This window comes from Malaya genurostris, chromosome 3 (genome assembly GCF_030247185.1).
Source record: "Malaya genurostris strain Urasoe2022 chromosome 3, Malgen_1.1, whole genome shotgun sequence".
Classification (NCBI taxonomy): domain Eukaryota; kingdom Metazoa; phylum Arthropoda; class Insecta; order Diptera; family Culicidae; genus Malaya; species Malaya genurostris.
Genome location: NC_080572.1, coordinates 67,359,985 through 67,373,537, shown reverse-complemented (window position 1 = coordinate 67,373,537; position 13,553 = coordinate 67,359,985). Strand labels below are relative to the sequence as shown.

General features: G+C 37.2%; 1 protein-coding gene across 6 annotated transcripts in view; it reads left to right on the top strand.

Moving 5' to 3' along the window:
- Positions 1-206: 206 nt before the first annotated feature.
- The window catches only part of LOC131438639 (matrix metalloproteinase-2), a 604,535-nt gene continuing 591,188 nt past the window's right edge, over positions 207-13,553 (top strand). For 3 of the 6 annotated variants that reach the window (XM_058608783.1, XM_058608784.1, XM_058608785.1), the window contains exon 1: positions 1,169-1,304. Coding sequence is in view for 1 of the 6 variants with exons in the window: in XM_058608782.1 (XP_058464765.1) it covers positions 1,182-1,304 (123 nt within the window). In the remaining 5 variants the exon portion in view is untranslated. Of the gene's footprint in view, positions 1,305-13,553 lie in introns of all 6 variants that reach the window. The other 3 variants (XM_058608782.1, XM_058608786.1, XM_058608787.1) reach the window with 3 other exon arrangements.

The window sequence follows — 13,553 nt, the reverse complement described above, 5'->3', positions numbered from 1 at the left end:
ATATCACGAGTGAACATCCGCTGGAGAAAAGGTGAGAGTGTATCAACGAGAGAGAAAGAGAGAGAGAGAGAGAGAGTGAGTTCTGCGCACATGCCGATTCCTTCCCCTGTCGGGATAAATTTGCCCATTCACTTGTTTTGCTCCATCTGCCCAGTGACCGTACATTGTTCGCCTCCAGGGGGGTGCATTCACTTACCAGGAACCTCCGGCCGATTCAGATCGTTCTGGAGCGTTGAAGCGTGCGGTTGCTTCATTTTCCAGGTTTCGCCAAACAGCGACGAGCGGCGACGATAGAACGGTTCGGATCGGAAGCAGCTGGAAGGAGGAACGTAGGAAGATAGTGCATCACCGGGATGAGAGCAGTCGTTTTTGCCGAGCGTTGTTTCCGGGCTACGGTTATCAACAGCTGTGAGAGTGTCGCACGGCGTCTTCGGCGTCGAGTGGAGAAACACACATCCTCGTGGAGAAGAGCTCCCGTGCGGTGGCTTTGTGCAGGGGCAAGGCAATCATCGTGGCGTGGGAGAGATCAAGTGAGTGAGTGAATCAGAGAGTCGCGATATATTGCATTGTGGACACGGATTTCGCTTCGAAACTGTGCCAGAATGGGTTCGGCAGCAACACCACATTTGTCCGGGACGTTTTCGCTAGAGGGCGTCCGGGTAGTTGCTGCTTTGCGGAGGCAAGGCCGAGTCCAGAAGTTGATTATAAATTTAGTCATCGGCCAGGCCTTGCCAGGACTGGACGCTTCTGGTGGTAAGCTATTTGAGCCCCTTTTCGTTTCCAGTTTTTGGTGGGTTTGTTGGTTGACCAGAGGAACTTCGGCTACAAGTGTTGCATTTGTGCATCCAAGCGCTGCTGGCGATTTGTGTGATCCGTCCGGAAGTATTGAGCTTCGAACAAGTTGTTTCGGAATGGCACAGCGGAGCAACTAACGAAAGAAAAAAAAACATTCGAACTATGTGCGGTAGAGTGAGGTTGGTTGGCTGCATCAATCCACGCCAGCGGTCGGTAGAAGGAAAAAAAAACGAGTGTCGCACAGTGTGCCAGTGAAAATGTTTTTGATGATGACGATGATAGGTACAATAGTAATCCGGGACATGAGCGTTTATCGTTGGAAGCTGAAATTTATGGTCCACCACAGGCCTCCGTAGTCAGAGTCTGGATCTCGGTAGTCCCTGGGCATGGAAGGAGACCCGCACTCTCTCTGCGATACCTCTCGCACTTTTCCGTACGCCGCAATGAAAACGGTTCGCATTCGGATCGGTGTAGGACACTGGCAAGGCTCGAACGTAACGACAGCACAAGTGAGTGGAATGCTTTATTTTTTATTATTAAATTTATTCCAAGAAAATTTACTACTTATTTCATTAGACCGTGGAAGCAATTTCGTTTAAAACTAAAACATTCATTGCAATGCCGCGCGTCGCTCCGGGAAGCAGGAAGGAATGGGAAGTTGGGAACATGTTTAAAGTTTGGAACTTATAATGGGCAGCCGCCGTACGTCGGTGGAATGGAAAAGTCACGCAGAAAGTTTTCGCGGCAAGCGATTCCACGTTCCGTTTGTGCTTTGCCGCAGAAAACCGCGCGGCAAAGTTCTGTCCTTGGTGGCGATCCACCCAGCCATTCATCCCAGATCTGGTGGGCATTGGAAAATGCCTAGCTAGACCATTTATGAACAGCCGACGTCGACTCCCCTCTTCTTCGGTAATCGTCCGCTAGTCTGTCCGCTGGTATGGATGAGCTCCCACATTTATTTGTTGTGATGTGCTTAAGCGGCCCCAACTGGCTGGCTGGCTGGCTGGCTGGCAGTGACGATGTGTGTGTGTTTGTATTTGAGCTGTGGTCGGTGAATAGTTGTGTCAGCGGGTTCTAATTCTGTGTTTTTTTTTGTCTGTTTTCGCAATGTTGAACTATTTGGGTGATTAGGAAACCGAGCACGGAAAATGAATGAACTGCAGAAAATGACACCGTTTTGAGTGGTTGCTTTTTCGTAAACTACCATGCTGCTCCATTAAACAATCTTCTTTTCTTTTCAGAAAACTTAAACGTGCTTTATTTAATTACGCAACGTTTTAGTTTCGTTTTTATGCGCTATTTGATTGGGTAAACTTTATGAAAAAGGATTCGTTTCTGCGGTGTTCTCACCAACCGGAAAGTTTTCATTTTAATAGAAATTTGTTTGAAAACAAATAATGATAGCTTTCAATGATTTCAACGAACTGGTGAAGTGTGCGAATGACGCAGTTTTTAGATTGCCAAATTGCATAACAATCAATTTAGTGTTCCTGTCCGACTACCCCCCATTGTAGAATGAAACACTTATTTCTGCATTTCAACATAGCTCAAAGTAGCGTGAGCTAATTGGGAACAATGTCACTTTTCAGTGAAGCACTTATTTCTTAACCTAACCTATTAAATGTTATATTTTCATACTCTAGTAAGATCGCGATTTTAAATTGAAATCGCGAGCCCTTTCGAAAAAAAAACTACAAGGATCAGCTCCATGGGGTTGTTCGAGCCATTGATGTGGAACAAGGCAACCAAAATTTCTAATGATCTACAATCAAACAGTTCAATCAATCGTCTCACTTTTGATCTTAATTAGGAACCAACACCGAACATTGTTTGTTTTATAGCCGACGAAATTACACCAATATCCCAAATGTGTGCAATTATATCTTTGACCATACTTGCGATATGATTTTGATACTTCTTTTCGTCAACTTGTGTTCAAGTTTTGTATGCAAGCAGTTATTTTTATAGCGTTAAGTTTCTCTACCATTCTGCGATTTCGGTTGAAGCGATAAACTTTTTCTAATTGTCAATCGAGTTCAGCTTATATAAATAAGAAATTAATCTTAAGCACTCAAAATTTACCGTGGGGTAGTTGTCAATTTCTCAGGCGAAACGACATAATATGGAATTTCATCCGAGCTTGCATGACACAAGATCAGAGCATACCAATTAAAGCTTCAAATCGTTTTATAGCACATTTTGTCTTGCTGTCTAGCAACAACCTACCTCTACCATGCTACACGTAGGACTGAAACGTTAGCTATAATTTTGCTTATATTTATAGATTCGCATGCTTCCAACAGCTTCGCTTTTGCATCGATTGACCAATGAGAGCGATGCTTTCACTTTGATATATCGCTTACTGCTTCAAAACCGTCGTCTATGACAGGGAAATCCGATATGCCGGAGATGTTTAGCAGACAAAATACGACACTACTCGCTATTAATCAAAATTTCAATCATTTATAATTGAAAATACGTGGCTTGATACATTCGATTCGAATCTTAGAAATATTTCCAGTCAAATAATGAAATGATATTAATAATTGATACAAAATATACTGAGCTGTAAGTGTTTAAAACCTGACCATATTTCTACGTGTATTTTTCTTTCAGTTTCTGATTTGACCCATCCCCCCCCCCCCCCCAAAATTTGGAAACTAAAAATGTGTTCCACATCAAAAATAGCTGAAAAAAACATATTAACTCATGCTGTGTTTTTTCAAAACGAAATCTATCTCCGAAAACATAAAATATGTTTGAATATAGTATCCAAGACAATGTTATGCTTGGCGTCTAAATAGAAGTTCACTCAGTTTGAGTTTTCATTACTATTTTCGGATAAGACTGTGCTGACACATTTGAACATGAACAAACAATAAATACAGATTGTCTCTATGTTTCTCCAGTATAATGGAATGAGAAGTACAAAAACACTCGAATACTCGCATGTTAGTGTGAAAAGAACACAGCAATGGTAGAATAATAGCGATGAAGTATTATTCTCACTTTGGTTGAAGATTTTGTATCTAACAAACGATATTCACTGATAATTTCAAGTTTGTACGGTTAACAAACAACTTTGGGTACATCAGCCGCAACGAATAAATTCAGCCTAATGTGTTGGCCGGGACATCTCTGAAGAATAACTGAAACTGAGTAAGTTTAATGATCTCCAGTTTGGCATCCTAATGTAATGCTATATTTCGTTCGGTGTTATTTCAACTTGCAGGTGAGAGATTCTAGAAATCGATTTGATAACAATCTCGCACACGTTTTTCATTTGACTCAAAACACCGGATGGCATTCGATAGAGTTTTAAGAACCATAACTTGTGAAAATTGGTCCATCGGTCTCTGTGAAAATCGAGTGCACTTTTATTCATCTTTTGACCCATTTTATCTCGTTACTCCCCAACCAGAAGCTCGATCCGGATAAAATTCAATAGCAGACTATGCGACAAAAAGTTTTTTCATTGGAATTTAAGTTTATGAAAATCGGCCCTACGAGACTCAGTTCAAAAGTCGGTTTTCACGGCTTTTCTGTATGAGAAATCAAATTTCAGTATGTATGTAACATTTTTGTGCACTCAATTTTATCAAAGATGACTTATCCGATTTTAACAAACTCAGCTACAAATGTGATCCCATACAAAAAATCCGAAATTTTATTTGGATCCGACTTCCGGTCCCTGAAATATAGGGTAAAATATGCAAAAAAATGTGAAACGAAATGCGCCAATTTCTCTCGGAGATGACTGGGCCGATTTTCACAAGCATAGATTCAAATAAAAGGTCTTGTGGTCCCATAGAAAAATCCGGTTCCGGAATTATGGGGTGAAATATAGAAAAAAAATGAAAATATGAGTACTAACTTTTCTCGGGAATGGTTGGACCGATTTTTACAAAATCAGATTGAAATGGAAGGTCTTATAGTCTCATAAAAAAAACCCTAATTTCATCTTGGCCCGATTTCCGGTTCCGGAATTACAGGGTGATTAGTGTAAAAATTCCTATTTCAAATCACTTACTCGCTTTTCTCAGAGATGGCGTAACCGATTTGTATAAACGAGGGGTGGAAATAAGAAATTTTTTTGATTCACAGTTAATAACAATAATCAGAATTATCTTTTCATATCACATATTTATTGTACATATTATAATGAATTTCGAAACGAATGATTTTTGATAAGATAAATTTTGATTTAACTTAGAATTTAAAAATGTCTTCATCGTTATCAGTATCACTGTCTGATTCGAAATCATCATTTCAACAAAGTTACGCTCGTTTTAATGCTACTCTGTGTTAATTAAAAAGGTATGAAGTTCAAATGGCTCTCACTTACGGTTCCGGTGATATAATGGTAGAAGGGACGCAAACGTTAAAACTGATTACCGATCAGTTTTTTCAATTGTTGGTATAATATCATCAATAAAAACAACTAATAATATTGATATTAGTTATAGTGATAAGAAAAACATGTCCAATCACAAAGCGTGCTACGCTGCGGATTAATACTAACCCTATTTAGCTTGAATATAATACACAGAAGTAACAGGAGTGCAGGATTTCATCAGCATGTCGAGTCTTTGTCGCTATAATCACTATTTGGTGTGGAATTTTTTTTACTAATTTTGCATTGTGTGTTGGTATTGCGCAGTGAAATCTGTAAAATTTACATTATCAATCTGAAACCCTTTATCTAGCATTCATTTCCCTTCATTTAGTGTTCATTTTATTGCGAATAAAACAACAGGTTGCGAAATCGAACACGGTTTGTATCAAACGAGAACATGTGTTGAAATTTCGTAAACCGGTCCATAACGAAACCGGTATTTTTACCAACTCTGGTGATAAAGAATGTTAAAGGAGCATTCCTGAGAGTTACAAATTGACAATTTTCTCCAATTTGAGCACCCTCATGCAGAGATGTCTATCTCCTCTGTGTGACGAAGAGCAAGCAAAATTTCTCCCCTCGCACTGACAACTTCAACGAGAGCTCTTCTCTTTCACATTTATACACCACTGTTGTGTAAAGTGTACACGCATCATGAGTGCGTTTGTTTATTTCTTTTTACCTCTTCCACTGAATCGCACCAAAGTGCTAGAGCATTAGCTAATAAATTCTCTGAGGTGGATGCAGATACTTTCACAGAGGTGTACACGCCGGTGAGCACTCTGCTGTATGGTTTTCGTGGATGAAGCGTGGACACGCAAAATCAGCAAAATAAAACAATTTATCGTAAAATTTTCGGTTTTCCTTGCAAATTTTTCATAGCAAGGCCAGATCTACTCTCTATTAATTGAAGTTCACATAAGTGTTCGCTCAACATCACGCGCCAGTGGTCACTTGGGTGTATTTAGACGAGAGCGCGTGTGAGCGATTCATGCGAAGAGAATGTGTTTCACTCGCGCCAGCTGCTTTAACCACAAGCTCAAATGCTGTCTATTCGACACTGAGAAGAAGTGCGCTTCCCGCTTTGTGCGGTGCTTCGTTTTTTTCATCCTCGGTGTGGCAAAAATCTGACTCTAGCGTGTATCTCTCTGGTGAAATGCCATCTCTGCCCTCATGCATATAAATTGATGTACATGCTCCTTTTACATTCCATAATCACCCAAAACTAAACTTCTCAAAATTATAAAATTGGCAATTTTCCACGATTTTAAAAGACATATTGATATGCGTTGTCCTTAGTTAAAAATTCCTGTAGGATTACTGTTGTCACTAATTTTTACACCACTCATCGGGATCAACGATTTTAGATGTAAATCAATCGGTACTCATCCTGCTCATATGTGATTTTCTTCCACAATGCTCAAAGCTGATCGAATCGTCCAGTGATTTGATCTTGCAGGAATCGGTAATAATAGTAGCTCAAAATCACTACCAATTTTGCGTGACGGAAGATCAGTATTGATTTTGATCAATGTGATTCAAAAATCACTGATCAACTGATCAAGCGATTATCTTCGCTAGTGATTATGATTGGGTAATTTTTGTGATCATGATTCTTCTAAATCTGATTCACTGATTAACAGTTTCACTGCCTATAAAGTTCGAGAATTCAACTGCAAGATCTTTTACATACAGTTATCGTTTTCTAATTAGATGCGAAAATTTGAAAAAAAATGCTGCCTGAACTCAGTAAAACGTTCTATCAAATGACTATGAAAATCTAACTCGTAATATTTTTTGAATACATTCCTGATTCTGTTTATGTATTCGACATATAAGGTAATTTTAAATGTATGTGTGAGCTCAGTTTTGAAGATTTGTAACCTTTTTGTGTTCATTTATATGCCAGTTTTATTTTTTTTGCTGAAGTTGGAGTTTTATTTTTTTGCGGAAGTTGGATCTGAATACATAGTTCCCACAAATTAAAAATAATCGCAGTTTTGTTTCCCAATTTTTTGCTTCACGGTGTTCGGTTTTTTTTATTCACAATCGGAAATCTTGATTCACATTTTCATGCGCAAAATGGGCTTATTTCCACCTCTCGAAGAAAATTATTGTGAAGAATACCACAGTATTATATATGATAGAATGATTGAAATGAGAAAGGTATCATTACACCACTAGGTGGATTAAAACAGGTTTTTCAAACTGTCATTGAAACCAACACTCGGATGTTAAAATTACAGCTGTATTTTTTATTAGTTGCTTGAAGAATTCAAGTTATTTATGCCAAATAGTCATTTCGGAACAAAAACAATAATATTACTGGTTAAAAGCAATAAATTTGCTCTTGGTAATCTCTCTATTAGAAACAGTTGTTGTTGAGATATGTAGACATGAATTCCAAAACCTAAATTTTGTTTACGTTTCGTCTTAGACTCATCAGTGCAGAGCAGTTCAAGCCGAACAAACAATTTTGTTTTAGCACCAAAATGCCATGTCCAAACTGACGTGCCGAACGAGCTTCATCATTAGCTCCTATATATTACATCAAAACTTATCAAAATATCACAAATTAAACAAGTTTAGACGATATTTCACGTTGCAGCTGAACGCGTGTGAAAATAAAAATGAGCCAGGGAAATTTTAACCAAGTATTGATATACATTTCGCGAACACTCCGAAATAATTTCGCTATAAAACCAAATCGGTCAGTTGTGTAAACTCTTCGTGAACATCTTCGAAACTAATGTCATTTAGCTTTAGAAACAATATGTCGTTTAGCTTAGAATTTTTGGTCAACTGTTAGGTCGCAACCAAAAGTCAGTCAGAATGCTGTCCACGAAACAATCAGCAAGCAGGACCCAGACCTCGTGTTTTCGTTGTCTTGTGCCGCCCGGATGTTCCGGAGAAGTTTCGAAAGAAGGTCGAGTAATTCACAAAATTTTCAGTTTTGGGTGGATCTGGCATCGTGCCATTACACGAAACGGGTGATGGACACCAACGCCAAGGATGGTGTTATTGTACCACAAGAGGCAAATCCGCCAAACTCGACAGAATTTTGAGAAATTATGAAGGGAAAACCTCGGAAAACAGGGAAGGTCTTCAAAACGATTTTAGATTCGATGAAACATTATCTGAAAGTTCGAAAGAAAGATGACGCAAGTATTGCATAGAATTTAAAGGGCTGCGAACTCTGTTGGAATAAAAGGACAAATTCCACGAAATGAATGTAATACATTGCTAAGTCCAAAGTGCGGGAATTCATCCTAGGAGAGAAGGTTGAATAAAATTTATTCGAGGAGGTTGAATACACTTTTTACGAGCTAGACTTCATCGGCAGTGGAGTTGCGGCTCACACAAATCTCCTGAAACCCTATATTTTATGGTGTGATTTGAAGGTGGATCAGCTTAGGATAAAGTTAGCTTTTCCATTTCTCCTGTCCAGTATTATTTTTATCATCTTTTCCATCAGATTTTTTTATTTAGCATCCTATTAAAATGCTTTATGAAAAGAAATTCAAAAAAGTTTTTAGTTTAGTTTATCAAAATTTTGCTTAGTTCTTTACAAGAACGATTCTTGTCTTCTCTTTGTAGACTAATTCGCAGTGAACAGTATGTCATAAATTAAAAGCAAACGGGGATAGAGAGTGTTTCCAAACTACATAGTGTCCAATGCAATCGAATTCTTCAAGAATTAAAAAAATTATCGAATAAACCGAATAAAAAAATATCACTTTGTTTTTTATTATATTGAATTTAAAACTTAAACATCAAAGTGAATTTGATTTGATTTGTGCCGTTCTAACAGAGAAATATATATAGCTTTTTTATATTTATTAGGCATTTTCCCAGTGTTAAGTTTCTGACAGAAAAAAATCATGCACGTAATAGCATATCATTCTACCCATTGAAAACCAATCAATTTAAAGTTCAAAGTAACAGAGGTATTTTGGCCACTTCATATATTTTGGCCCACCTAACAAACTATATGGATTCAATCGATCTTAGGTAACCCATGTTGCATCAGTTTGAAGCTAATCACATTAAATTACCTATTGCGGAAGGATTTTTCAAAGATAATAAAACATTTGGTGGATATTTTTACAAAGTGGGCCAAAATAAAATCGATCCTAAAGCGGGCCAAAATACCTCTGTTACCCTAGCGGCTTTCGAGATGGGTAGACATGAAATCAAAGTACACAAAGGTCTCTTTTTACACGTTTTTTTTCGCACGGTTTTTTTATACACGGCTTTTTTACACGGATTCCGGAATTAACACGGTTTTTATTTACATGGTTTTCGCAGTTAACACGGTTTCTGATGAGAGTTTAAAAAGAACTGTCATTTGTTTTTTTTTTTTGAGAAAAATTTAAAAAAAAGGGAACAGGTTGTCTGTAAGAAAACGATTATGAGAGTTATTTTAAAGTTTGAAAGTTAACTTAAATTATTCATTCAACAAATCACGGGAGTATTGACTGTCGTTCCATAAAATGATTAATCAGTCTTCAGATCTTCAATCACTTGTAAATAACACGACAACGTATCTTCCGTTCAGTTGTGATGTATGATGTCAGCATCGTCATTGATATCATCGAGAATTTCGGAACGTTGAAGAACTAGTCAAATTTACTTCAACTCTTCATCATACCGAGCAGTACAGTATTTCATACCCATTTGAATGATATAGCTCTAGTAGTATTATGATTTACGCCGATGAAATGAGTTGCTTCGCTCGTAACCGTACTGTATTTTACAGTATTGTACTGTATTTTCGACTCAAATACGGTGTACTGTTTTTTGCCCTCAAATATACTGTATTTTAATTTGTACTGTATTTTTGCACTGAAATGTACTGTATTTTTCACACTAAAATTTAATACAGAATTTTAAATCTTCAACGCATCGAATTTCGATCTGTGGCAGTACAAGAACAGTAACAACACGTAGAGAATGTGAATGAGAACACAACAACAACACACACAATTTTTTTCATTAATAATTCTTGTTCAGAGCGCATCACAACAATCAAACGAAACTTGGATGATTAAAAAAAAGGAAAAATGTCTCAACCAAAAAGAAAATATACTCTAAATCAAAATCATTATCAAAAACATCCGCTTCTCAAAAAATGTTATTATTATTTTCGCACATTTTTCAGTTTTTGACGAATTTTAAAATGCCCAAAAAAGGAAATAAAATATAATTGAGGTTATGAACTTGCTTTGAACGATTTGTTTAGTCTTGTTAAGACGTAGAGCCGAATTGAGTAAGTTTTACATGATGTGCGAATACAACTGTGTGATGAAAACCGCGAAAAAGCTACCGCAGAGACGGTACTCGAACCCGAAAATAGTTCGTATCCTCTCAAATCGTTTTGCCAATTAAGCTATCCTGCATGTGAAACATACAAAAAAACGGACTAAATGAGGGCTGAAACACCTTGCGGAGGGATTATTGAGAAATGACTACAAATGAACGCTGTAGGGCCGACCACAGCTGAACTTGCTCGGTTCTTATGGTCAGTTGGTGCTGTTTGTATGTGTGTCTCACGTGCAGTTTAATAGGCAAAACGATTTACCCGTATTTGGCTTGCTACGGGTTCGAGTCCCATCTCTGCGGTGGCTTTTTCACGGTTTTCATTACATAGTTGTATTCGCATGTTATTTTTTCAATCTGTTTTCCTCGTAAGATGCTGATCAAATTTATTTGCTTTTGTTTTTTATTCACTATTATTAGAAAAAAGTGTACTGTAAAATGTACTGTATTTTCAAAGTTGATGTACCATATTTCCTCGATTTTTACGCAAAATGTACTGTTTTTCGTGAAAAAATATACGAGCATTACACATAGTTATACCTTTCCTAATTTGATTTATATTCATCTCTATGAATTCTTCCCCTTTAATTCTGTCTCGGCGTGCATAGATCTTCATCCAATGCCCATGTCTTCCCACTAGTTTAAAATGACTGTTAAGATCGCACCTTCAGAATTGAAAAGAACTGATTCTCAAACTTGATTTGTAGTGAAAGTGTTTATTGGTGGTATTACTAGTACTTCTTTAGTCGAACGTTCTAATTTGAAAGTATTATCGTTTTTTTTTGAAAACTGAATGCATTATACAGAAGGCATGAGCCATTTAGATTAATTTGCTTGTCGTACAGCGCTTTTTCTAAGTGTTCTAATTTTAATTTATGTGTTTTATCAAGTATGACTGGACCCTTCTCGTAACCTCTGGCTGTTTTTTAGATTTCCGTTTTTATTGTGAAACAAAAGTTACATTTTAACAGTTATGTGCACCTTGTATAAATTTGGAAGTTAAAAAATAAGCTTTTTTCCCCTTCAAATTATCAAAAGTTACATTTTATCCAAAACAAAACAAACAAATAATTAAATCTACGGTTTTTGGAATTATTACGTCAAACTTTCCAGGCGGTTTTATTTTGCACGGTTTCCGCAATTAACACGGTTTTCTTTTACACGGATTTTTTCAACATTAACCAACAAATTTGGTTGGCAAAGTAGAAATGAAGATACACAGAAAAAAATGTTAATTTTACAGGTGACATAATTCTACAAACGAGACGATTCATAACAACTTAACTTGTCAAATGACGCAATATTCCATTCGTGCAAAATTTTACTGGTTCATAGTGTAATTTGCACTTCGCTATCAAGTGACGCTCAGTCGATTGACGAAGTGCTTTGCGATCGGATGGTTCTTTGTTCAAGTCGCGCAGTTGCTATCGATCTTTTGTTTTATTTCTTTTCATACCATGTAATTTTCAAATCACACAATTTTACATGTTCTTGCACATAAATTTGTGTGAAACACGACGCTCCATTTATGTGCATCACAGTTCGAAAAATTCTTGTGATTTTACATTTTATCAGATGCGCCACATATAACTGGAGCGTCATATTTTCCACAAATTTATATTCAAGAACATGAAAATTGTGTGATTTGAAAATTACATGGCTTCAGGACGAATGGAATAAAAATCAAAAGATCGACAGCAACAACGCGACTTGAACCGTAAAACATTAGATCACAAAACACACCAGTTAGTTGGCTGAGCCACAGAAGCACATATCTGCTTGGCTGGTAAATCGTGCATATAAATTCATACAGTCTCACTTGCTAGCCGAGTGCAAATTACCTGTAAATATCTGTTCGAATGGAATATTGCGTCATTTGAGAAGTTAAGTAGTTATGAATTGTATCGTTTGTAGAATTATGTCACCTGTAAATTCATAATTTCTTTCTGTGATCTTATAAGATGTAAAATCACAACGCGTAATGCAGATATGCTACATTCTGACGGTGTTTCATTGCGATTTCTGCTCGAAAGTGCAAAACCACACACTAAGAAAAATTTACATCTTTATAGATGCACATAAATGGAGCGTCGCGATTCACTTACATTCACGATTCAAAGCATGTAAAATAAGTCATATCAGTAACTTCACAGTTAATGTAGCTTAAGCTTACATCGATATAGACGCGAAGTTTATCCGTTGTGCACTCGAAAAAAAAAACACCTTTAACCACCCGAATGGGTACCCGGGTACCCATTTTTTTAAATCGCTGTAAGTTGAGCATTTTTCAACCGATTGAAGTAATTTTAGCACTGTTGGATTCAGGAACTTAAGCTCTTTGGGATTGGTACCCATAAAGATGGACATGGTGCTCCTGGTTCCCAGGAACCCGGATATCCTAAATGAGTTCCGACATCGAGGCATTTATACACGGATTTCACGTATTTTTGTAATCTTATCTAAGAATTGCTATATGAAATCAAGTGCTATGCTGAGTTGTTATGTTTATATATTTCAGGGGGCATCCGTTATGTACGTAACATAAAATTTTGAATTTTTCTACCACTCCTTTCCCCCTTTGTCGAGCATTTCTCAATCTTTTCACCATGTATTGTCACGTATTTTTGAAACCTCTCCCCCCTAAACGCGTGACGTACTTTATGTATGTTCCCTTATATACTTCACTTTCTTATCTTCAGTTTGAAAATTATTATGTACTTCAGGCCTATTGCGAGGAGCACGCAATACAATTTTTAATTCTGGCAACAAACATTTCGAAACATCACGAAGTTACTTCCCAAACAGTTTCGTTCTCATTTATATTTCCTTTTTTTCGTTCTATGAGAGTAAGTCCAGAATAGGCCAACTACCCTTTAGATGACGTCATTTTTCTACAAAAGGTTCATTTTGGTACGGCCTTTCTCAAATAGCTGGTTTGGAAAAGTTTCAAATTAGTAAATGACATTTATGGTGGAAAACACAAGTGTCGGAACATTCTACGGAAATCCGGATTAACGGGAACCAGAAGAACCTACTACAGCAA